The sequence below is a fragment of the Megalobrama amblycephala genome, linkage group LG4, assembly GCF_018812025.1.
Source record: "Megalobrama amblycephala isolate DHTTF-2021 linkage group LG4, ASM1881202v1, whole genome shotgun sequence".
NCBI classification, from domain to species: Eukaryota; Metazoa; Chordata; class Actinopteri; order Cypriniformes; family Xenocyprididae; genus Megalobrama; species Megalobrama amblycephala.
Window position 1 is genome coordinate 42525719 of NC_063047.1, and position 24641 is coordinate 42550359.

General features: G+C 39.1%; 1 protein-coding gene across 1 annotated transcript in view; it reads left to right on the forward strand.

The window, feature by feature from the left end:
* Positions 1 to 24641, forward strand: part of pappaa (pregnancy-associated plasma protein A, pappalysin 1a) — a 113164-nt gene that overhangs the window by 36683 nt on the left and 51840 nt on the right. Inside the window, exons 9-12 of the mRNA XM_048189493.1 lie at positions 3660 to 3788; positions 4169 to 4260; positions 9995 to 10191; positions 24425 to 24532. Of these exons, the coding sequence (XP_048045450.1) occupies positions 3660 to 3788; positions 4169 to 4260; positions 9995 to 10191; positions 24425 to 24532 (526 nt within the window). The remainder of the gene's footprint in view (positions 1 to 3659; positions 3789 to 4168; positions 4261 to 9994; positions 10192 to 24424; positions 24533 to 24641) is intronic.

Sequence of the window (24641 nt, forward strand, 5' to 3'; positions counted from 1 at the left end):
ATCATAAAGTCAGAATTGCGAGTTATAAAGTCAGAATTGCATCATAAAGTCAGAATTGCGAGATATTAAGTCAGAATTGCGAGTTATAAAGTCAGAATTGAGAGTTATAAAGTCAGAATTGCATCATAAAGTCAGAATTGCGAGATATAAAGTCAGAATTGCGAGATATAAAGTCAGAATTGCATCATAAAGTCATAATTGCATCATAAAGTCAGAATTGCGAGATATAAAGTCAGAATTGCATCATAAAGTCAGAATTGCGAGATATAAAGTCAGAATTGCATCATAAAGTCAGAATTGCGAGTTATAAAGTCAGAATTGCATCATAAAGTCAGAATTGCGAGATATTAAGTCAGAATTTCGAGTTATAAAGTCAGAATTGAGAGTTATAAAGTCAGAATTGCATCATAAAGTCAGAATTGCATCATAAAGTCATAATTGCATCATAAAGTCAGAATTGCGAGATATAAAGTCAGAATTGCATCATAAAGTCAGAATTGCGAGTTATAAAGTCAGAATTGCATCATAAAGTCAGAATTGCGAGTTATAAAGTCAGAATTGCATCATAAAGTCAGAATTGCGAGATATAAAGTCAGAATTGCATCATAAAGTCAGAATTGCGAGTTATAAAGTCAGAATTGCATCATAAAGTCAGAATTGCGAGATATTAAGTCAGAATTGCGAGTTATAAAGTCATAATTGCATCATAAAGTCATAATTGCATCATAAAGTCAGAATTGAGATATAAAGTCAGAACTGCGAGTTATAAAGTCAGAATTGCAAGATATAAAGTCAGAATTGTGAGATATAAAGTCAGAATTGCATCATATAGTCGCAATTACCTTGTTTTTTTTGTTTTTTTTTTCATGGCGGAAACAAGCTTCTATAACAACTCACTCTAAACACCTAAATGCATTTAATATAATTTTAAACTATAATAGATTTTCATTTAATTGTGTCCATTGCATTCAGTTTGCACTGAAAAGTAAGCTAAAGTGTGCTTCTTTTTCACAAGGACCCCAGAGACCCGAGCGTGGGCTCTTTTCACTTGGTTCCTTTGAAGGGCCTACAGTAAAGCTTGGCCTCTATTGAGTATCATAGAGGAGAGGGTATTTACCTTAAGTCACTTCATGCAGTTTTACTGACCAAATGCAAATGTCCTCCAAGACACATTTGAGGTGGACAGCCCTCCAATTCACTCAGAGAAGATGCGACTTGTGCTCGTTTTACAGGTGTCCTCTGAGGAAGGAAACATGTCTGGCCTGTTTTGCTGATTATCAGCCACCACAATCGTTCACAACCCGTGCCGTGACCCTCTCCTCCAAGCCCAGTGCTCACTGAGCGGGTTTGGGTTACATTGTCTCAGCACAACTTCATCCCTCATGACATCCAACATGGTTCAGCTTGAGTATAGATCCACTTTCCTCTTCAGACTGACACAAGATCAGATGTCTCTTATCTCTGATCTCAACCACCACCAGCTGATGGTTCAAAGCGACAGTTCATGTGTTTAGAGTCAGCACTAAACCAGCACTACAAGTTTTCAGGGTGTAGGAGGAGTTGGGTCGGATTGACAGCATTCCCTGTAGTGTAAACCCTGCTGTGTTAGCATCCTTAACCTGACTTTTTCAGAAAATAAATAATCAGATAGCTCTCATTGACCGCTGTTAGGAGGTGTCTGAGCTGTGCTAGAAGCTGTTTGCACTTGTATTGTGCATTAAGGGAAGCCTTTAAAGCAGGGGTGTCCAGTCCTGCTCCTGAAGAGCTACTGTCAAGCAGAGTTTAGCTCACACCCCAATTAAACACACCTGAACCAGCTAATTTAGAGACTTCCAGAAGCTTTAAGGCACTATAGACTGAACATGTAATACACATGTGCATGACGTCATCATTTTCACAGATTTGGGTTTTTGTTGTTTACAAGGAGACCGTTTTCAAAACCTTGCATTTTGAAACCTGTTTTCAAAAGTTTGCATTTTCAGGCACCCAAAACGCTGTTGTCGTGTAAATGAATGGCCAAAACGCATACAAAGTTTTACGTTTTTAGTTGCCGTGTAAACAGCCCCTTAGATTTTCTCTTTTTTTTTTTTACGAATTTTTACAATGCTAGTAAGAGATTCGGTCTGCAGTGTTGACAGCTTCAGTGATTATAACAGGAGTTTTTGCGATAGTGCAGAACTCGTGCTGAGCTCAAGTCATTGACCACTCCTAGTCAAGACTGAATGTTCTTTACTTGCATTTAAATAGTCTGGTTCAGTGTTTGCTGTAATCTAGTCCTGCAGCTCTATCAGAGTTCCTCTGAACCCCTCCACCTCCCCAGCTCCACCTGTCTAGATCTGCTACAGGATTGATGTATGTGTATTTATGCAGCAGCAGCAGATCTTACATGCTCACATGTGTATTTATCAGCAGTTGTAAGTTCATACTTGTTCTGCAGCAGCAGCAATAATCAACAGCAGCAGATCTAGTCCGCCAAGACCAAATACATTAACATTGCCATATTCAGTAACTTTCAAGTCAAATCTGTTTTGAGTGTTGTCATTATTGAATTAAACTTCGGGGAAAAAACAGTGTACAGTGTAGGCTAATACAGTATAATTATATCAAAGGGGTCCTTGATTATGAGTTGACTTTTTTTTTAACTTTAATTAGTGTGTAATGTTGCTGTTTGATCATAAACAACATCTGCAAAGTTACGACACTCAAAGTTCAATGCAAAGGAGATATTTTCTTTCAAAGAAATCGCTTTTTATGGACTACAACAACCCCCCCCCGAGAACACACAACAAAGGGGGCGGGGCCATGTTGGGCTGCTTTAGAGAAGAGGAAGAGTTGTTGTAGTCGAGTGTTGTTGTCATGCCGTCATTTTACACCAGACTGCTTCACAAACGAGGGTCAATTCAACACAAAAGATGAACATGATGGCACATGCTAGTGGATGAGTTGAATCAACTCCACAGCAACTACATCAATTTATCCACTAACCATTCAGAAACGTCTAAAAGTTGTAACTTCTTCCTGAGTCTCTCCATCAGTGTCGACTCCGGTTTGAACAATGTAAGGCTGAACACCGTTACTGACAATCCTCATTTTGGCTGCGTGAGATTCTGCAGCTTTGTTGTTGTTGAGCTGTTAAAGCTCCGCCCTCTTCTGGAAAGGGGGCGGGAGCAGCAGCTCATTTGCATTTAAAGGGACACACACAAAAACAGTGTTTTGTGTTTTTGCTCGCACCCAAATAGGGGCAAATTTGACAAGCTATAATAAATGATCTGTGGGGGATTTTGAGCTGAAACTTCACAGACACATTCTGGGGACACCAGAGACTTATATTATATCTTGTGAAAAGAGCATAATAAGTCCGCTTTAATAATTACATGTTGAATGCCACCTTTGAGCAGTATTATGCTGTCTTTGTGAATAAAAATGAATGCCATATAAGATGCAGCTTCTTTGCCACCTTTGCAGTGTAAAGATTGCTTTTGATGATAAAAATGTATTTGAAGCAGCCTATAGTATTTTGATTTGTTTATTTAATTCAATTAATTAAAGTATTTCACAATACAAGAAGAATCAATCCTAGTGGCAAATAATGACCCTTAATCTAAAGTGCATTCCTGATCCTGGACAGATGTGTGATGGTTTCTTGCATTTTTCCACAGGGATGTTGAGTATGGTGGTGTGTACACATATCAGGTCCAAACCATCTCCAGTCGGAGCGAGAGCGAGCCATCACCTCCGTTCACACACCGCCTCGGAGCGCCGTACTGTGGAGACGGTCTCATCCAGAGGTGAGATCAGACATCCAAAACATACAGAATATCAAGCTACTGTTGAATAATATACAGTTCTTGAAGCATCTGGAATCACAAAATGAATTGTGGTTCATTAATTTGCCTATATCAGAAGAATCTGTTAATATATGATGTATTTATTGGATACTGGGGGCCTTTGAGTCTCTTCTGATTTACAGGATCACCACATTAACCTTGAGGCTCGTCCACTGCCTCAACAAAACATTTTAAAGTTGTTGGGAAACATACTCTCATATATCCACACCGCACACTTCAAATGTTCATACAGAGGTTCATGCTTTTAGCAACATAGATTTATATCCACCAAGGGAAATCATCAATATTAAGTTTATTATATATACATTGATTTATTTCAGGTCCCAGGGAGAGGAATGTGATGATATGAACACTATGAATGGAGACGGCTGCTCCGGCCACTGTAAGAAGGAGCCGTTTTTTAACTGTATTGGTAAGTGTCGAGAGAAACCGTAAGTGCATTAGCAGCTCATTACAGCCATCTGTCATACGGCTACGACAAAAGTGTGGCACGCTTTTAAACGTACTCAATGCTGTACGTCAGTTTTGGTTGACAGTTTTGCGAGATGTGTTACCGTCTCGCTCCGAAAAAAGCATCTCTGAGAGCAGCACTTTAGGAGTTATAGCTTAGATGAGCTCTTGCCTCCAGAGCCAAAGCTATTTTTTATCAATAGCATTATGACATCCATTGTAAAATCTGTAAGACATTTAATTCAAAACGAACACACTATCAAATTCGGGAAGGATGTCTTGGCACCTTCTCCCTTTCTGTATTATTAATAAATAGAATGCTTTCAGGTCTCTGGAAGGAAAGGTTACGTCACTGAAAGACAGCAGTAGGGTAATTTTGTTTACTGTTAGAAACAAATGCAAAGTGTAAAACAGACACTCGTACTGCTCTTGATATAGAGCACATCAGTGACACCTATTCAGTGTTCAGCAGCTTGGGCTCGCCATGGACCAGCGCTACCAACTTGTTGTGAGTGGACGGACTTACTTATTTCACATGCGAAAGGGTTAGCCAATCACAACAGCGAGCATTTAGATATTCAGTAGAAGTCTTAAAAGTACAGTACCAAAAAAATGGCCCATTTTATCCCAAATGTCAGAGAGAGGGTGTTTATAAACACTAATACAACACTTTTCTTTTTGTTCAGTAAGATTTTTTTTTTTTGAAAGAATTTATTACTTTTATTCAGCAAGCATGCATTAAATTGACCAAAAGTGACAGTAAAGACATGGAAATGTTGCAAAAGATTTATATTTTAAATATGTGTTGTTCTTTTGCACTTTCTAATCATCGAAGAATTCTGCATCACAGTTTCTACAAAATTACGAATCACTTTTTTCAACATTGATAATAGTCATAAATGAGCATCAAATCATCATATTAGAATGATTCCTGAAGGATCATGTGACACTGAAGACTGGAGTAATGATGCTGAAAATTCAGCTTTCATCACAGGATATAAATTACGCTTTACTATATATTCACATAGAAAACAGCTGATTTACATTGTAATAATATTTCACAATTTTTGATCAAATAAATGCAGCCTTGGTGAGCAGAAGCGACTTGATTTGATATGATTCCTCTTTTCAGACTGTTAGTGATATACAAGCACCATTTTCAGAATATCAGGCATTGACATTTTGTCTGAGAGTTTATTTCTACCATTTGCTGAAGGAGCCACATCTGTGTGGCAGCTTGAAAGATTTGTGTTTTTGTGTGGAACCATCAGGCATCATCATGAATGAACCGTTTGTCTTTCTCACTGTGCAACTGATTGTTTTTTTAGCTGGATTCCGCTGAACCAAAGATAGCGTTTGGTTTTCCTTATCTCAATATTGTGTTTGAATTAGGTTGTCCAGAGACAGTGCAATTGCTCGTCTCATTGTCTCTGAGGAATATAACGGTGTCACGGGTACGGTGTGGCACAGACGTGCATATGGCTGTGCGCAAGGCCACGTGAACGCTAGGTGTGTGTGTGTGTGTGTGTGTGTGTGTGTGTGTGTGTTTGTCCCCCTCTGCAGCCCCTCGTTTCAACATCAGCAGAGCTGAGCAGAGGGGAGCTCTGGAATTTATGTGAAGGCTCGAGCCAACTTGGCACGGCACGCCTCCGTCCTCCTTGCTGGAAACCCTTACACTGAGAGACAGACAGGCAGAAAGAGAGACAGCCTGTGTCTCTTTATCACTAAATATATGCTCATTATCACTATTTTTGGCTCGGTCTTATTCTGTACACAGTTCATTTTTCTCCATTATGTGCTCGACTGACATGGATTGTTTAATTTATTAAATTGGTAACACTTTACAATTAGATCCCGTTGCATTAATTAACATTTAATGTGTCCCTGTTCTGCTTCTTTTCTGATATTACCTTTCATGTAGTGTGAAACATATTTGTTTATGAATGTAAAAGGTCTGCAAAGTTTCAAGGATCAAAGTGCAGATAAACAGTTATTGTCTCTCAAATGAGTCGAAAGTAATTCCAGTCTCACTTCTTGCATGAACCCATGTAATTTTGTAACAAATTTGCATAATGCCAGCCCATGGTCTTCATTGGCTGCCTGTGAAAAGCATCTGCTTTGCTCCGCCCTCAATCACTCTAGTTGTATCTGAGACTGGAAGAGTTTAGTTTGTGTTGTTCATGTCGAGAAGACGCTGTTTTCTGCTGCCAAAGCAAATCCACTTTGATGCACTTCCAAAGGATGAGACTTGCACTTAAATTGATACTGTAAAACTGTTCACATTTATCAAGTGCCGAGGAAGCTTCCGGAGCTGAAATTCAGATATGGTAATGAGCGTTTGGTATTCGACACACGCTGTAAACAGTTTACCAATCACAACAGAGGGGGTCATCTGACCGAGCAGAGCAGGCTCTCGGAAAGGCGGAGTTTAGAGAAACGGAACCGTTTCACTAACCCCAAAATTTACATAAACCCCGCCCCCGAGAACACGCAAGAAAGGGGGCGGGGCCATGTTGGGCTGCTTTAGAGAAGAAGGAGAGTTGTTGTAGTAGAGTGTTGTTGTCATGCCATCATTTTACGACATTTTTCAACACAAAAGATGAACATGACGGCACATGCTAGTGGATGAGTTGAATCAACTCCACAGCAACTACGTCAATTTATCCACTAACCATTCAGAAACGTCTAAAAGTTGTAACTTCTTCCTGAGTCTCTCCATCAGTGTCGACTCCGGTTTGAACAATGTAAGGCTGAACACTTTCGTCATTTTGGCTGCGTGAGATTCTCCAGCTTTGTTGTTGTTGAGCTGTTAAAGCTCCGCCCTCTTCTGGTAAGGGGGCGGGAGCAGCAGCTCATTTGCATTTAAAGGGACACACACAAAAACGGCGTGTTTTTGCTCACACCCAAATAGGGGCAAATTTGACAAGCTATAATAAATGATCTGTGGGGGATTTTGAGCTGAAACTTCACAGACACATTCTGGAGACACCAGAGACTGATATTACATCTTGTGAAAGGGGCGTTATAGTTACAAACTGAACCTTATTGTTTAGTGTTGCCATTAAATTCTGTTTAAATTTGTTTTAAAATGATTAATTTTGCTAAATTTGTAAAGGGTCTCTTTCTTAGTGCATTGTGCACTGTTGATCTTCATTTTATTTGCAGCACTGATATTCAGTTTGTTGATAAGATGCCAGATAGACAGACAGAGTAGGAGTGGATGGAGACACAATGTGGGAGAGAAAATGTGACTTGGAGAATGAGAAATAGTGAGGAGGAATATTGAAGGAGAGAGGCTAAAACTCTTGAATGAGGAATAGCGGCTCCCGGGCCTGGAAAACTCATCCCAAATATCCCAAAACTCAACAGCTCTCCTGTCTTACTCACGGCCCTGGAAAACCTGATGTATCCGAAAGCTGAAAAACGCTGCCGTCGGAGGTAGGAAAGCATGAAGGCACATCTGAAACCAATGTTTGCGCAACATCCTGTCTGCTAAGATGCCTTCATCTGCCCGGATTCTGAAGGCAGTATAGATGTGTCCAGGGTCCAAAATTAACACCCGGCAGCGGCAAATCTGAGAAACTACTCCGCCATTGGCCGGTAACCTTATTAGGACCTGCAGCATGATGGTTTTAAGTTATATTTGAGAAGGACAGTCTGACCCTCACTGTTGTAGATTACGTGAGTGATTCAGATCAGGCATGCAAGCCGCTTGCTAAATAAAACATCTGTTGCCATTCTTTGGAGCTCCATGTGGTGACACATATGTTGAATATTGCTCACATTAAGCCATCAAAGTGAACATTTTCGGAGAAAAATCACAACGAGTCTTCACATTCTTGAAGTGGGTATGCGAGTGCAACACAATGACCTGTTTGTCCTCAAAATGCAAAATACCGTTTCATGGCTAGTAGAAATATTTATTTTTAAATTCACTCGTCATTGGCAGGTGTGGATGTGTCCTTTACTTCACTGCCTAATGATATCCAGCAATCATGTGTGCGTCGTCTAAGAACACAAACAAGGCCATTATAGTTAAAGGGAAAATGGAAACACATAAAATACATTCCCATGATTCCTAAACTCACTTTTGGGCATCTTTCACAAGTGGTAAACTTTAACAGATCATCACATATTTTCAGTTGACTTCTATTCACAAAATCACTACTTTTTCATCATACCTAATAATTTGTTTAATATAGACATTCTATCAACCTATAGGCTAATGGGAAAAAGTGTCTATACCTACATTTTAATAAACTGTCTCACATGCAGTTCACCACAGTTTCCAGCTGAAATGAACACTATTGGCAGTAAAACCCCACCAACCTTTATTCCTTTTCACACAGATTATGATTACAGGGGCAGATTATCGATTAACAATGTATTTTTTGTGTGGCATCTTTAATACTCAAAACACATTTACCATAGTACATGATTTCTAAACTACATTTTCACTAAACTGAATTTGTCTCTAAAAGAAAGGACATTCTATGTAAATTTAGGCAAACGTCTCTTCTGCATCGGCTCAGCTACAATATGGTGTCCCTCAAGGGTCAATTTTAGGACCCTTGTTATTTTCATTGTACATGCTTCCCCTAATCCTGTATTTCCAGTTTCTTTTCTGAACTGGAAATACGTATTTCTGATGCGTATAATAACAACCAACATAATAAAACACTGACAGAATAGCTCTCTGTTTTGGATAAAACTGTACATGCTTTTAGCGCTACTCACCAGATATTTGTGTTGTGGAAAGAAGCAGCAGCATGATATCATTTAGCAGAAATGTTGCCACTGGCACATATTTACAATAAGCATGAATTTTATTTAAAGCAATATACTCACATAGTGCAGTAAACTTAACTTTTAATTTACATTTTCCTATTCATTTTATTACATTATCAACATCCCTTGAGATCTTTATTTCCTCTGAATTTTATTAGGATTAAGATGGAACTGTGAGGACAGAGGTTTTCAATCCCTGCACATGGAAAATAAAAGAAGACTCCAGAAAAGCAACAATTTCTGCTGTTTTTGTTCTGGCAATTGAGTCACTGAGTTCAGGCTTTATTTACTGTCATTAAACAGTACTTTTTCTATAACTAAAAAAAAAAAAAAAATTACAGTACATTTAGGGCCAGATTTATCGAATAGGGCAAATTAGTGTGAGAGCGCAATTCCAATAAAGAGCCAATGGAAGTGGAAAGTTCTGTGCATGATCTACTGATGTCGTGTAAATTAAAGAACACAGACACAGCTGGATCATTTCCATAATGACCAACGCAATCTACCAAAAGCATGTCACAAACCACGTCTGGTTTAAGACATGCTTTTTTTGCTGCAAATACCAGTAAACTGACTAGCGCAAACCTAAAACACCTTGCATGATTCATTTAAATACTCTCCCCCCATAGAGTTTGGGTCTGAAAGGGAAACTATTACAAATGCATATGCAGAAAGGTCAGCCTCAAAAATAACTGTTCACACCTTTTCAGCGCTAATTTTTCACAGTGTGTCTTTAGTAAATCCTGACAGTGGCTTTTTTAACGCCAAAAGAGGGTTTGCGCTGGTGCAAGCTGTTAGTAAATCTGGCCCATAGTGTTGAGAATTTATTTGCATGAAAAAAACATGAAAAACTTTGTCTTTCTCAAACATGAATATGTACACTTGTGTGTGTGTATGTGTGTGTGCAGATGAGCCGAGCATGTGTTACTATTATGACGGCGACGGCGTCTGTGAAGACTTTGAGCGGGAGACAGGTGTGAAGGACTGTGGCCTGTACACGCCGAACGGTTTCCTGGACCAGTGGGCCACCACAGTGGAAGTGTCCCATGAAGAGAGGCTCTACTGCCCAGCCGACGTGGCAGCAGGATATCCTGCTATTACTAAGGTTTGTGTCCACCTATATTCCTTCTTAAGATGCATTCACACAGATAGCAATGGAGGTTGTTTGCTTATGGGTGTTTCAGCTTGGCTTTATAAGGAGGCCAATCATGTCAACTCACTGTCGTCACATCATGCATTTGTATTGCTCAACGTTGTCTTGCCAGTGGTTGCTCAAACAAACAGTTCTTATTGACATTGAATGGTCACTTTTGTTGCTATAAACTGGGGTCAGCTTGAATTACTTTTAGACGCTTTGCATGTTCGTGGACCAGCCACAGTTGAATCACCTGCTATCTGATGATGTCGCGCACAAACAAACTTTCTTATTTTCACAAGCTGTAGTGTTATTGGCTGACTTGTCAAAATGTATGCTATTAGAGGATTTTACCAGTCTAAAATCTTTGTTTGGAGGTTTTTGATGAGAAAGTCTCAGGTTAGAACTGTAACCCTTGTTCCCTGAGAAGGGAACTAGACGCTGCGTCGAAGATGACACTTTGGGGAATGCCTTCAGCGTGATAACGTCTGAAGCATGTGTGGAAAAGCTTCTGATAGGTTGAAGCAAGTCGTTCTCAGGCACTCAGGAGGTGTGGCAAAGGTATGCGGTTACAGTCGTAACTCAAGACATTCCCTTTTGAGGGAACTTGCGCTGCGTTGAAAACGACACTTTGGGGAACAAAATACCCACTGCGCCACACTGACTAGTGCCTGTCCTGATGTGAAGCTTGTCAGGCACAACTCATGACGTGATGACTTGAGAACCCGGCGTGGAGGGCAGATCGCAGCTATAATATCTTATGAAGGTGTGCGGTGAGGCCCAGCCAGACCTCTTGAAGGGAAACCTCCGATGGCACAGCTTTAGAGAATGCCACTCCTCTAGTCAAGTGGGCCTTCATCAGGAGAGGCGAAGGCAAAACTGCACGCCTCGTATGCTGAAGAGATGGCCTCCACAATCCATCTGCTAACCGCCTGCTTAGAGGCAGAAGGACCATTCTTAAGTGACCCAAAACACACGTAGCTGGTCTGACTTCCTCCAACCCGAGGACCTACGTATGTAGGCCTCCAAGGCTCGGACAGGGCATAATAGGTGTAGCCTTCTTTGATCAGCTGACACATGTGGTGGTGGATGAAAGACCTGCAGGATTACCGACTGTGCCACATTAGACGGCACTTTGGGCATGTAGCCCGGCCTAGGGTGGCCTTAACTCTCCCAGGAGCAAACTCGAGGCAAGAGGGAGCAACAGAAAGAGTCTGCAGGTCCCCACCTCTCTTAATGGACGTAATGGCTAGCAGGAAGGCCACTTTAAGAGAGAGAAACTTCTCCAACACCTGGTCAATAGGTTCGAAGGGATGTCCCTTTAAGAACCACTGCCAAGTCCCAAATAGGAACCCTGGCTTGGATAACAGGCCTCATCCTCCGAGCATGAACGATAAGCTGGTGTTTTGCTTTGCCTCTTGAAACCTCTCAATGACAGTATTTGCCATGTCACTGAAGAGGCCAGAAGAGGGTGAAAGCCCTGTCCTTCTCACTGATGCCCAACAAGTTCAGCCACAAAAGTCTCTCTGCTGCCATGAAGCTGCCATCTCCTCAGTGGCTCGAAGAGAAAAGTCTGCAGCTCGATGCAGTTCTTTAATGTCGTTGAGCCTGACCTTCCTGCTAAATCTTTTAATAGGTCGGCCTGGTATGCCTGCATAATGCCCGTCATATGCAGGCATGCACCAGCTTGACCCTCTGCCATATGCAGTATGCCTTGCCCACCAGTGCAGATGTTGTGCGACAGGGTTTGGTGGGCAGCGCCAGTGTCTTAAGGGATGACACAGCGTCAGGTGGGAAATATGATACTAAAGTCTCCTCAACCCGTGGCATCACCCCAAAGCCATTCAAGCCTAGGATGGAGGAATAATGATGTACAGTTGGGCTTGATATTCTTGATGAGAACAACCTTTTCCACGATCTCAACACCTCAGTGTGGAGATCAGGAAAGAAAGGCAGACCCCGACATGAAGGCTGTGACTGAGCCTGCAGGAAGTGCTCATCAAGTTTACTTTTCTTTTGCTCTTCCTGCTTCTCTGATGGCCATTTGATATTTCATTTGGCCACTGCTCTGGTCACAACCTCCAGCAGCTCCTCAAAAGCAGTGGACTAAGGTGGTGAATGCTCAGTCCCTCTTACCTCGATGCTTAGAACATCTAGATCCTCAGAACTAGATAAGGCTTCCGACACCTGAATGGGAACAATGGAGCTGGTTGATGAGAGCTGACAAATGGCCGAAGCCGCCTTGAGCTCATCAACAGCTCCATTTGCGTTCCATATGATTGTAAACGCCACACTGCCTCAGCAGACACGGGTCCAGAACCATGGGGAGCATGAGTCTGGCCTATCTCATCAAACAGGGCCAGACGGGAGCAGAGCGTTCTGAGCGGCAGCACCTCTCAACTCACACAAGCAGCACCCTCGAGCACTGCCCGTGCATGCTCCGCTCTGAGGCACATAACACAGAGCGAGTGTGCGTCCCCGTCCGTGATGTATCTAAGCACACTGCTTATATTGCCTCTCACTCTGCATTATTTTTATTTGAAATATATAGACATATGCTTTGCAACTGGGACAGGCAACACCAAATAAGACTGACAACCAACACAGAACGCTTGCTGACGAGCAGAAGCTAACACTGTTGTGTGCCGGCTCCCCTTTGTAGCCTCCATGTATGCGGTCACATGTAATGTGCACCAATTGAGACTAGTTTCACACGTGCTTCAGACGCCATCACACTGGAGGCGTCTTCGATGCAGCACGAGTTTCCTCAAAAGGAAACAGACTTCATTCACCCCAATGGAAAGCATATTTGAAATATGAAACATTTACTATCCTCTATTTAGTGCAGCATGTGACATTCATCATACAGGAAATAGTAAAAGTTAGAAACCTAGAAACTCCCTAGTAACAATTCAGAAGATGCAAGCAAATGCATAATAATGCCAGAAAATGCAGACACCCAAAAACCTAAAAACACCATTCATATTTTCTTATATTCTAACATGCATGAATGTATTAGTTTATATCTAATTTGTTTGTGTACAAAATGGTCTAGTTTTAAAACTATTTAAGACTTTTAACCCTGTAAAGCCTGCCATATGAATTAATAGTCAATGGAGAAGTTTATTTAACCTCATATTTTTAAAAAAAAGTTTGCATATGTGTTTTTGCCGAGTATCAAACGTGATCATCAGGCTTTAGAGGAGCCTTTATTTCTTCATCTCCCAAACATCATTGTATTGCATTGCATTATATGTTTTGCCCTCCATGATAAAAACTAAACTGCATCATCATAAAAGTAAGCATTTAAATATCATCTTACTGTTTAGTTTTTATTGTGGATGGCAAAACATATAATGCAATGCAATGTTGACTGAGAGATGAACAAATAAATGATCCTTAAAAGCCTGATGCATCAAATTTGATACTCCACTCACATTAAACTCACATAAAAAATGTATGGATAGTCAAGTAAACAATACTTGAAATAAATTTATAAAAATCAGTAAAGGTTTCACAGCAAACCACAACCTAGAGAGTGATGTTTTTACAGTCATTCTAAAAGGCCTATCAATCAGGTGACAAAATAATTGTGAATTGTGTGCATCTGGTTTTTTTTTTTTTTTTTTTTTTTTCCAAAATTGGGCCTTTTGGAAATCTTGTAGACTTTTGCAAAATATGGTCCTTTTCATGGAAGAACTTTGGCTTGCAACAAATACTTGCCGTAGTTCCTTCCGTAAGACTGGAGATAAAATCTCCAGAGCTGAGCAGACCGTAAAGATGTCTGCGAAGTTACTCGCCGACCTCGGTGTCAAGCAGCCCTCGTGCACGATGTCCTGGCCTGTTTCCTTCTAAGAACAGACAGTGTAAAGTATTTCTGAGGAATGGCTGTTTCCTAAAATGTCCAAGAAGCAAACATTTCCAAAAATATCAATAGGTAGAATTCTGAACATGTTTTCATGGGTCGATCCACTTCATTCATACATGGCTCTAGCTTCATCTGGCTCTTAGAGTGCCATCTGCCGTCTGTAGAGCGGTCTGAAGTGGCCCTGCAGTAAACACAACCCAAGGCGCCTCTATCAGGGCTACTTAAAGAGCTCTTAAATGCTTTGAAATGCTTGTGTTGTTTTGTTTTCTTCGGCTGTGTGTTGTGTCCTCTCCTTCAGAAGGGTTTGGACATGTCCCGTACCTTCAAGGGCCCGTTCACCCCTGTAGGGACATGAGCGTAGCCGATAGGGATCAGCTGGGATGTTTTCAGAAGAGAAGAGAAGACGAGCGCAGAAGGGGAGGATGGTCTGTACTGGAGCATCAGATGCCAGTGGGCCTAGAGCCACGGCTTCAAACTATTTGCCATGAAGAACAAACCATTCTTTAGGTCAAGAGAGCACATCTTCATTCGCATCTGAAAACTTACACACTGCAATGTCTCTGCTCACCACCTGACATTTTAAAGACCGTCTATGTATCTTTTAACAGGAGAGAACACAATGTCTTTTCTTTATGTGTGGCCTGGAAGAGATTTCAGGTCATTTGCAGTAACACTAGCCCATTTTCATCCATTTGAACTCGAATTAACATTTAATACCAATTAATCAAAGAGATTCCAATGAATAGTCCGTCATCTCTCTTCTACATCACGAGTGCAGAGGAAGCAAAAAAAATCATGTTTCAATTAAAGTAGTTTCATGTTTCACAATGTTCATACCCATGGATTAACAATTAATTTTCGATATTGGAAAAAAATGCTCTTAAATACTTTATTTCGGACAGTATTTCCTGAGTAGACTTTTTGGACAGTAACTGTGATTACTCCAATTGGCACATTTTGCATTGTTGCAATGCAATATTTAAAAATTAAGAATATTAATACATAGACTTAAATAGACACTATATACTGTATATCTTTAATATACCAATTTTAGATGTGTCAAAACTAAAAGAAAAGCCAATTTTTAGATGTAAGTCGATAAAGTGAAAGTGAAAAAAATGCATTGTTGTAGTGTCTTAGTATCTTCATTTAATGTTACTTAATGATTTCTTAAAACATGCATATTAATAGATTTTAATGCATTCATTTGATATAAACTTTTGATATAAAATTTTTTCATTTATTATTCATTTTGTTGGCATTATTCGTGCCTTTCTGAATAGGGTATTCAGCTTTGGGCACATCCCTATTTTGCATAATAGCATGCAATGTGTGTGCTACTTGCATTTTGTAAGAATAATGACTTAAACTACTATAATTTGGCAATTGTTTGCATTTGCTTTTATATAGAACATGGTCACAACAGTGCGTGCTTAAAAGCATAGGAAGAAAGTCCACAGACCAGCTAATCGGGCGTCAGAATTACTGTTGAATTATTTAAATAATTACCTGCTCCTAATTTTACCTGTCTCCTGGGCAAACTGCTAGCGGGGTCATTTGAGGTACTTCTTACACCTGGCAAAGCACAAATGGGACTCCGCTGTAATAATGCTTGAACAGAACATCTTGTTCATGTAGTGGCACCATTGGGATTCTGCTTTTAGCTGACGCTGGACCAGAGGGAATTCACCAGTTAACTGTAAGTAAGCACATGTTAGCATAGTGAGGTCACATAACGCAGCCAGCTGATCTGTAAGGCGCCCATGTTCCTCATTGAGCGATGACGCAAACTCCATTGCCCTGGAGACGTATGACGGCATACAGGAGAGCATTGTGCTGCTGGAGTCTGCGTGTGAACAGACTCTACCGCAAAACGCTGGCAAGGTCTTACAAGGTGGGAGAGTCGGATGAGTTGCGCCCATTTCTTGTTGGGTCACTAATCGTCTTCAGCAATGCCGTCATCTCTGTGCAACCAGAAAAGAGGCCATTGATTCCTGTAGCTCAAGCAGTAGAGCATGGCGCCAATGCCAAGGTCATGGGTTCGATTCCCAGGGAATGCATGTAATGATAGAATTAAATGCGATGGATATAAAGGGGTCTGCCAGATGCATAATTGTAAATGTAAGGATTTGCCATACACTGTTGAGTCTTCTCCTGCTTCAGTTATTCCAGATGGTAAAGACTGGACTTTAAAAGGCAACCTCCATTTGCACTGCTGGCTGTTAACATGTCAGGGTTTTTGGAAGCTTGTTGAACTAGGGCTGTTTATGTGATGTGGAGGTTACTCACAGACGGAGTGCTCTTGGGAAACCTTTGGCCAACCGCACATTTTCCTTGTATGCCCACAGAGGCAAGAGCCAACGCTTCAGGCCTGACATTCTAGATGAAGGTGCAGAGATCAGTACTGTCATAGTTCATCTGGGAGAACTTGATATGAGGTTGCACCTAGACCTGGTCCCACGTTTCCCTTATTCTGTGAGCACATTTGTGGCAGATTTTTGAGCCTTTCTGCATGGCTACCAAAGGATGTTACCTCACATGGCAGATTTTGCGCAGGGTTCCCTCATGTTTGGGATTCGAACCTCACAAAGGTCTCTCGATGAATATCTTGCAGATGTTAGTTGGCTAGTTGGCAAAGCCTCATCATATTTGTCCCAATTTTGCTGGAAAAACAAGTTCGAGTTTATCCAATGTGGGCAGGGAAAATAAACAAGCAAATATGCAAATAGATTCCAAATAAGAAACGCTCGTTTCCCTTAAAATGGTTTGTGTATGCAGAGGAAAATCCTTTAGCAATAGTAGAGTTGAAAGTCTTTAAGCTTGGAAAACAAAGACGAAATGCCTCTAAATGTTCACAGTGACACAAGAAGCCAAAATGTGCTTAATAGTCAGCATGAACACTCTTCATGGACATCACTTTGCAGCCAAAATGCTTCTCATTTGAGAGATCTTGCAAAATAAATGATTTTTCCCTTAAAAAATGCATTTTTGCTCAAAGACAAAATGACACTTAATACTTAAAACAACACTTTCTGGTTCATTTAAGCCACACTGTTAAAGGGGGAATTCACTCCTGGCAAGATGGGCTTTAATAAAACTTGGCTGTCTATGCAGTAGAAACGGAGAAAAAGGGCTGTGTTGTTGATTTTTGCCAAAAGCTTTAACACCCATACTGCACTTTTGATTCTGGTACTGGCTCTTTGTCAATCTGACTGTCCTTTGGCAGGAATACAAAAAATGCGGAAGTTCGAGCTGTAGTTTTAACAAAAGCCCCGGAGTTGTCAAAAGTCTGGTGGATGATGCAAAATTATACGTTTTGACAAATACATCTGAGTGCAGGTAACACCGAAAAAGAGTGCGCAAACTTAATTTACACTACATACAGTTGCAAATCTGCAAACTATAGTGCTTTGGTCAAGTTTTCTAGGGGCTGATTTGTTGCCAGGCCGCACAGAGCTGACTGTGTTATTGTTGCATCGAGAAGCATGGGTTCCTCTGAGAATCCCGAGGTTTGCAGTGACTGAGTGCTTTGTTTTACCTCTGCAGAGGACACCTGTTGCATATCCACATCTTTTCTGAAGGACTGTTGAAAACATGCTGCTCTTTGGTGTGGCAAACATGGACACACTAGTGAACTCTGGCAGGTCTGAATCATTGGATTAGCTCATGTTCGTTCATCTTTCTTTTTAATGAAGAAGAGAAATGCACGTTTGTCTTGCTGTCCATGATGGAGGGTTCAAGCTTGAGACTCCACCTGAACCCGGTTTACCCCCTGGGACTCTTTTGATTGGTTTTTGTGGTAAGAAAAGGTGAAGCTGGAGTGGTGGAAGGATGCCGGAAGGAGGACGGAAGCAGTGGCTTGTTCAGGCGCTGATTGATCACACTGCATAAACTTTTGTTAGGAATCCATATGGAGCCTTTTAGCATACACTGGAACCTGACAGCGAAGCCTCAACTGAACTGAGCAAGAAGAGTTTTGCCCGTGCGGTCAGAGGAGGCAGGAGGCCTCCCCCTGTGGCTCCCAATGATTCCTCTCCATTTCCCTTTTATCTTAAGTGGTGATTTACAAACAAAATCTTGGGGTTTGGTTGTGGGTTCTGTGTATATGTGTCTGTAGTAAGGTGGTGGTAGGGGGGGGGCGTTCCACTCCAGAACTACACAGCTGGTACACATTAGCACTTGGACACAATTGTCAAACCATCCCAAGCTTACTTTGTTTTCAGGAGTGAACGCTTGAGGTTGTTTGCTTATAATTAACTTCACATCGAAACATCCAGTTGCTGGGTCGACCCTGGAGCTGAGTTATAAGTGCAGTATTTCTGCACGTCGCCTGCTCTGTTTAACACAGTGTGGGACGCGGTGGTAAAAACAGCCGCAATTACATCACAGCGCAACTTTCTGCACTCGAGACTGCCCCGGCAAACCGCACCGAGTTCAGCTTTGCAGCTGTCAGTGATCCACCTTACTGACGAGACCGGCCTCGCTGCACAAGATCTCAGTCGAGTTTTTTCAGATCAGTTTTCTCCAACCGGCTCCGAGCACCGAGTGTTGATTTTTCCAGCTTCTTTTATAATTTACAGCCTGTCCTCGCATTCCAGTAACCTGTGGTTTGAGTCAATAAGTTGTAGATCATTTGTTTTATTGGTTTATTTAGCCCCTCATGCTGGGCTATTGGTGGGTCTTTCCTGGCGGTGGAGTTGTGGTTTTACAGTGATGTCACAGGCCTGCTATGCATCCGCAGGGAGACTTCCACCACCCACTGATAGGTAGCTGTTCCTCAGATGACCTCATCAAATCAATGCATGCAATAAATACACGTGGATGAGCCCCGAGGCCAGGGTAAAGGTACGGTTTTGTACCTTCCCTTGTGGGAAAAACAAGTACACTTTAGCATACTTTTAAAAAAAGATTATGGAATTCATGATGGAAACTAATATGAAGATTTCAGATGCAAAAGCCGCTAAACGCCACCTCCGTTAAAAATGAGATGATGATGATATTGAGTGAATGCTCTCCGCACATGGTATACGTTCATCAGAGCACTTCAAATCCCAGCGTCATCCCATTCAGAAATACCGGTTCGTTGGCAGAAACCGCTAAACGCCACTTCCTTTTGTCAGAAAAAGTCCACAGAAGAACCAATCGGAAGACGCAAATCAAATCAAATGATTTCAAGATGAATGACGGTGTGTGTATGAGCCACTTTCAATTGCAGAGCTGCAAGTTTTTATCATGTTTTGTCCATTTGTCCATCGCCTACCCTACCTTTAAATGCCCGAAAACAATTTCAAGAGTAGTAAGTAAACAAAACAGTGTTCCTATTGCTGCTGTAAAAGTGACAGAAAGAGATGTTTTATTATGTCTTGTTGCCCAAAGAGGTGCAGAAAAAGACAAATTTGTTAAATACCAATTAATTAACTTTTGAAGTGACATTTTTGAAAATAAGGCATTATAATAACCTTTTCATATGGGTAGTATGGGTAGGTTTAGGGAAGGGTCAGCAGTGTAATTATTGATGTAATTATAGAAATTAATTACAGATGTGCAGTATTTTATACAGGTATCAGTATAAGCACAATGTAAAAATATGTATGTGCACAATAACTGCATTGTATAAAATTATTAGTTCAAATGTTTGTACATAGTTACAGACACTTAATATAATATGGGTCCTTACATTCTTTAAAATGTAGTTTTTTAAAATATACTTTTTCAGTTTCAAAGTACTCTACATGTGCACATTCAATACAATTAAGCACACATCACAAAGGCTTTCTTTCCATTACACTAACGTATGATGTTTATCCAAGTTTTTTTGCTTTGCACAAACATGAAAAGTGCATTCCTTGCATTCAGGGGAAAAAAGTGCCACCTGCGGTTACAGCGCTTGGAAATGCAATATAGCTTTATTCCTTGAGGGTCCAGATCATACATGACACATCAACAGATCTCTTGGTCAGATGATTCATTATTTTTCCGTGCAGTTTCCATAGTGTCTCCAATTACATGTATCATATTTCATATGGTCAGGAGATTGGGCGAAACATGGTGTCCTTGTCTAATGTCATGATGTGTACAGCTCTTTTTTTTTCAGCGAGGTTCGATAAAATCACTTTCACAGTATTCTCAACAGATTACACAATGCAGATCAGTTCAGGGTAGACACTGTTTCCAGAGCTGTCCACCTACAGCCAACAAAACAACACTGATACCAACCATATGCTTCTTCCTTACCAGTCAATTTGTCAAGACGTGTTTAAGACCGTTAAATTAATTTGGTATTTGGCCCTGCATATTTACAGAGGAACAAACAGAAAAAGGCATAAAAAAGACTGTTAGAGAACTGCAGTGAAAACAGTCATCCTGTATTTTAGGTTGTTAAATTTCAGGCTGTTTTTCTTAGCTGGGAGACAAGCTACTGTAAAACCAGCAAACTAACTAAGTTTTTTTTTCTTTCCCCAATTAATTAATTGTTTACTTTTTTTTTTTTTTTTAACATTGTAACATTACCAACATATGGAAGCTTGTTTCCGCCATGAAATAATAATAAAAAAAGGTAATTGAGAATTTCTCACAATTCGGACTTTTTTTGTGAGGTATAAAATAAGAATTGTGTGATATAAAGTCAGAATTGCGAGATATAAAGTCAGAATTGTGAGATATAAAGTCAGAATTGTGAGATATAAAGTCAGAATTGTGAGATATAAAGTCAGAATTGTGAGATATAAAGTCAGAATTGCGACATATAAAGTCAGAATTGCGAGATATAAAGTCAGAATTGCGATTTTTACAGTAAGAATTGTGAGATATAAAGTCAGAATTGCGACATATAAAGTCAGAATTGCGATTTTTTTTTTTTTAAGTCAGAATTGTGATTTTTAAAGTCAGAATTGCGAGATATAAAGTCAGAATTGCGATTTTTAAAGTCAGAATTGTGAGATATAAAATCAGAATTTGCGAGTTAAGTCAGAATTCTGTGATATAAAGTCAGAATTGCGAGTTTTAAAGTCAGAATTGCAGGATAAAGTCAGAATTGCAGGATAAAGTCAGAATTGCAGGATAAAGTCAGAATTGTGAGATAAAGTCAGAATTGCGATTTTTTTTTTTTTTTTTTTTTTAGTCAGAATTGTGATTTTTAAAGTCAGAATTGTGAGATATAAAATCAGAATTTGCGAGTTAAGTCAGAATTCTGTGATATAAAGTCAGAATTGCGAGTTTTAAAGTCAGAATTGCAGGATAAAGTCAGAATTGTGAGATAAAGTCAGAATTGCGATTTTTAAAGTCAGAATTGCGAGATATAAAGTCAGAATTGAGTGATATAAAGTCAGAATTGGAAATATAAAGTCAGAATTGTGAGATATAAAGTCAGAATTGCGACATATAAAGTCAGAATTGCGAGATATAAAGTCAGAATTGCGATTTTTACAGTAAGAATTGTGAGATATAAAGTCAGAATTGCGACATATAAAGTCAGAATTGCGATTTTTTTTTTTTTAAGTCAGAATTGTGATTTTTAAAGTCAGAATTGCGAGATATAAAGTCAGAATTGCGATTTTTAAAGTCAGAATTGTGAGATATAAAATCAGAATTTGCGAGTTAAGTCAGAATTCTGTGATATAAAGTCAGAATTGCGAGTTTTAAAGTCAGAATTGCAGGATAAAGTCAGAATTGCAGGATAAAGTCAGAATTGTGAGATAAAGTCAGAATTGCGATTTTTTTTTTTTTTTTTTTTTTTTTTTTTTTAGTCAGAATTGTGATTTTTAAAGTCAGAATTCTGTGATATAAAGTCAGAATTGCGAGTTTTAAAGTCAGAATTGCAGGATAAAGTCAGAATTGTGAGATAAAGTCAGAATTGCGATTTTTAAAGTCAGAATTGCGAGATATAAAGTCAGAATTGAGTGATATAAAGTCAGAATTGTGAGATATAAAGTCAGAATTGCGAGATATAAAGTCAGAATTGCGAGATATAAAGTCAGAATTGTGAGTTATACAGTCAGAATTGCAAGTTTTAAAGTCAGAATTGCGAGATAAAGTCAGAATTGCGACATATATCTCGCAATTCTGACTTTATAAAGTCAGAATTGCGATTTTTACAGTAAGAATTGTGAGATATAAAGTCAGAATTGCGACATATAAAGTCAGAATTGCGATTTTTTTTTTTAAGTCAGAATTGTGATTTTTAAAGTCAGAATTGCGAGATATAAAGTCAGAATTGTGATTTTTAAAGTCAGAATTGTGAGATATAAAATCAGAATTTGCGAGTTAAGTCAGAATTCTGTGATATAAAGTCAGAATTGCGAGTTTTAAAGTCAGAATTGCAGGATAAAGTCAGAATTGCAGGATAAAGTCAGAATTGCAGGATAAAGTCAGAATTGTGAGATAAAGTCAGAATTGCGATTTTTTTTTTTTTTTTTTTTTTTTTTTTTTTTTTTTTTAGTCAGAATTGTGATTTTTAAAGTCAGAATTGTGAGATATAAAATCAGAATTTGCGAGTTAAGTCAGAATTCTGTGATATAAAGTCAGAATTGCGAGTTTTAAAGTCAGAATTGCAGGATAAAGTCAGAATTGTGAGATAAAGTCAGAATTGCGATTTTTAAAGTCAGAATTGCGAGATATAAAGTCAGAATTGAGTGATATAAAGTCAGAATTGGAAATATAAAGTCAGAATTGTGAGATATAAAGTCAGAATTGCGAGATATAAAGTCAGAATTGCGAGATATAAAGTCAGAATTGCAAGTTTTAAAGTCAGAATTGTGAGATAAAGTCAGAATTGCGATTTTTTTTAAGTCAGAATTGTGATTTTTAAAATCAGAATTGCGAGATATAAAGTCAGAATTGAGTGATATAAAGTCAGAATTGAGTGATATAAAGTCAGAATTGCGAGATATAAAGTCAGAATTGTGATTTTTAAAGTCAGAATTGTGAGATATAAAATCAGAATTTGCGAGTTAAGTCAGAATTCTGTGATATAAAGTCAGAATTGCGAGTTTTAAAGTCAGAATTGCAGGATAAAGTCAGAATTGCAGATAAAGTCAGAATTGCAGGATAAAGTCAGAATTGTGAGATAAAGTCAGAATTGCGATTTTTTTTTTTTTTTTTTTTTTTTTTTTTTTTTTTTTTTTAGTCAGAATTGTGATTTTTAAAGTCAGAATTGTGAGATATAAAATCAGAATTTGCGAGTTAAGTCAGAATTCTGTGATATAAAGTCAGAATTGCGAGTTTTAAAGTCAGAATTGCAGGATAAAGTCAGAATTGTGAGATAAAGTCAGAATTGCGATTTTTAAAGTCAGAATTGCGAGATATAAAGTCAGAATTGAGTGATATAAAGTCAGAATTGGAAATATAAAGTCAGAATTGTGAGATATAAAGTCAGAATTGCGAGATATAAAGTCAGAATTGCGAGATATAAAGTCAGAATTGCAAGTTTTAAAGTCAGAATTGTGAGATAAAGTCAGAATTGCGATTTTTTTTAAGTCAGAATTGTGATTTTTAAAATCAGAATTGCGAGATATAAAGTCAGAATTGAGTGATATAAAGTCAGAATTGAGTGATATAAAGTCAGAATTGCGAGATATAAAGTCAGAATTGCGAGATATAAAATCAGAATTGTGAGTTAAGTCAGAATTTTGTGATATAAAGTCAGAATTGCGAGTTATAAAGTCAGAATTGTGAGTTATAAAGTCAGAATTGTGAGTTATAAAGTCAGAATTGTGAGTTATAAAGTCAGAATTGCAATTTTTAAAGTCAGAATTGGAAATAGATATAAAGTCAGAATTGCAACTTTATATCACACAATTCTGACTTTACAGAGAAAAAATGTGAGAAAACAACAGAATTGTGAAATGTAAACCTGCAATTGCAAGAAAAAAACAATTACATTTTTTATTTAGTGGCAGAAACAAGCTTCCATACCAACATGTATAGAACTACAAGAGCAGAGTTTGTCAAGACAAAGCCATCTTTGTGTCAAGGTCATGTTTAGTTCTGTCTTGTTTTGTTTTCATTGTCTCAGTTTTGCCTTAGTTCTAGTCATTCATTAGTTGTCATGGTTTCTCATTCGTCTTCACCTGTTCCCTGTTTCTGTTGATTGTCTTTCTCATGCATTTAAGCCTTCTGTCTTCCTCGGTTCAGGGTCTTGTGTTGAAGTTACGCTCCAGTGTGTATTGCTGCGTTGATCCTGGTGTTTATTAAATATTATTTCATCGTCTTTCTGCATCACACATCTTTCGTTTGGATTATTGCTACAACTAAACCGTGACACTTTTAGAAAAGTTTAAAAACTTTGAACTTTAATAGTTTGATACCATTTCCTGTTTTTATGTTGCCTGTCCCCAGACATGCCAGTCCAAGGTGTTTGACCTCTCTGATGGAGTGTCTCAGTATGCCTGGTTTCCATGTCGAGAGGCTCAGGGTGTTTCCTGGTATCCCCAGTATTGGTTGAAGGTGAGATTATTATTTTTATTTAATCATTATCATTTTATTTGACATGAGATTTCAAATGTTAATATGCTTCAAGTCAAAGTACAGTAGTTGACCAATTTCAGAGTGTTTG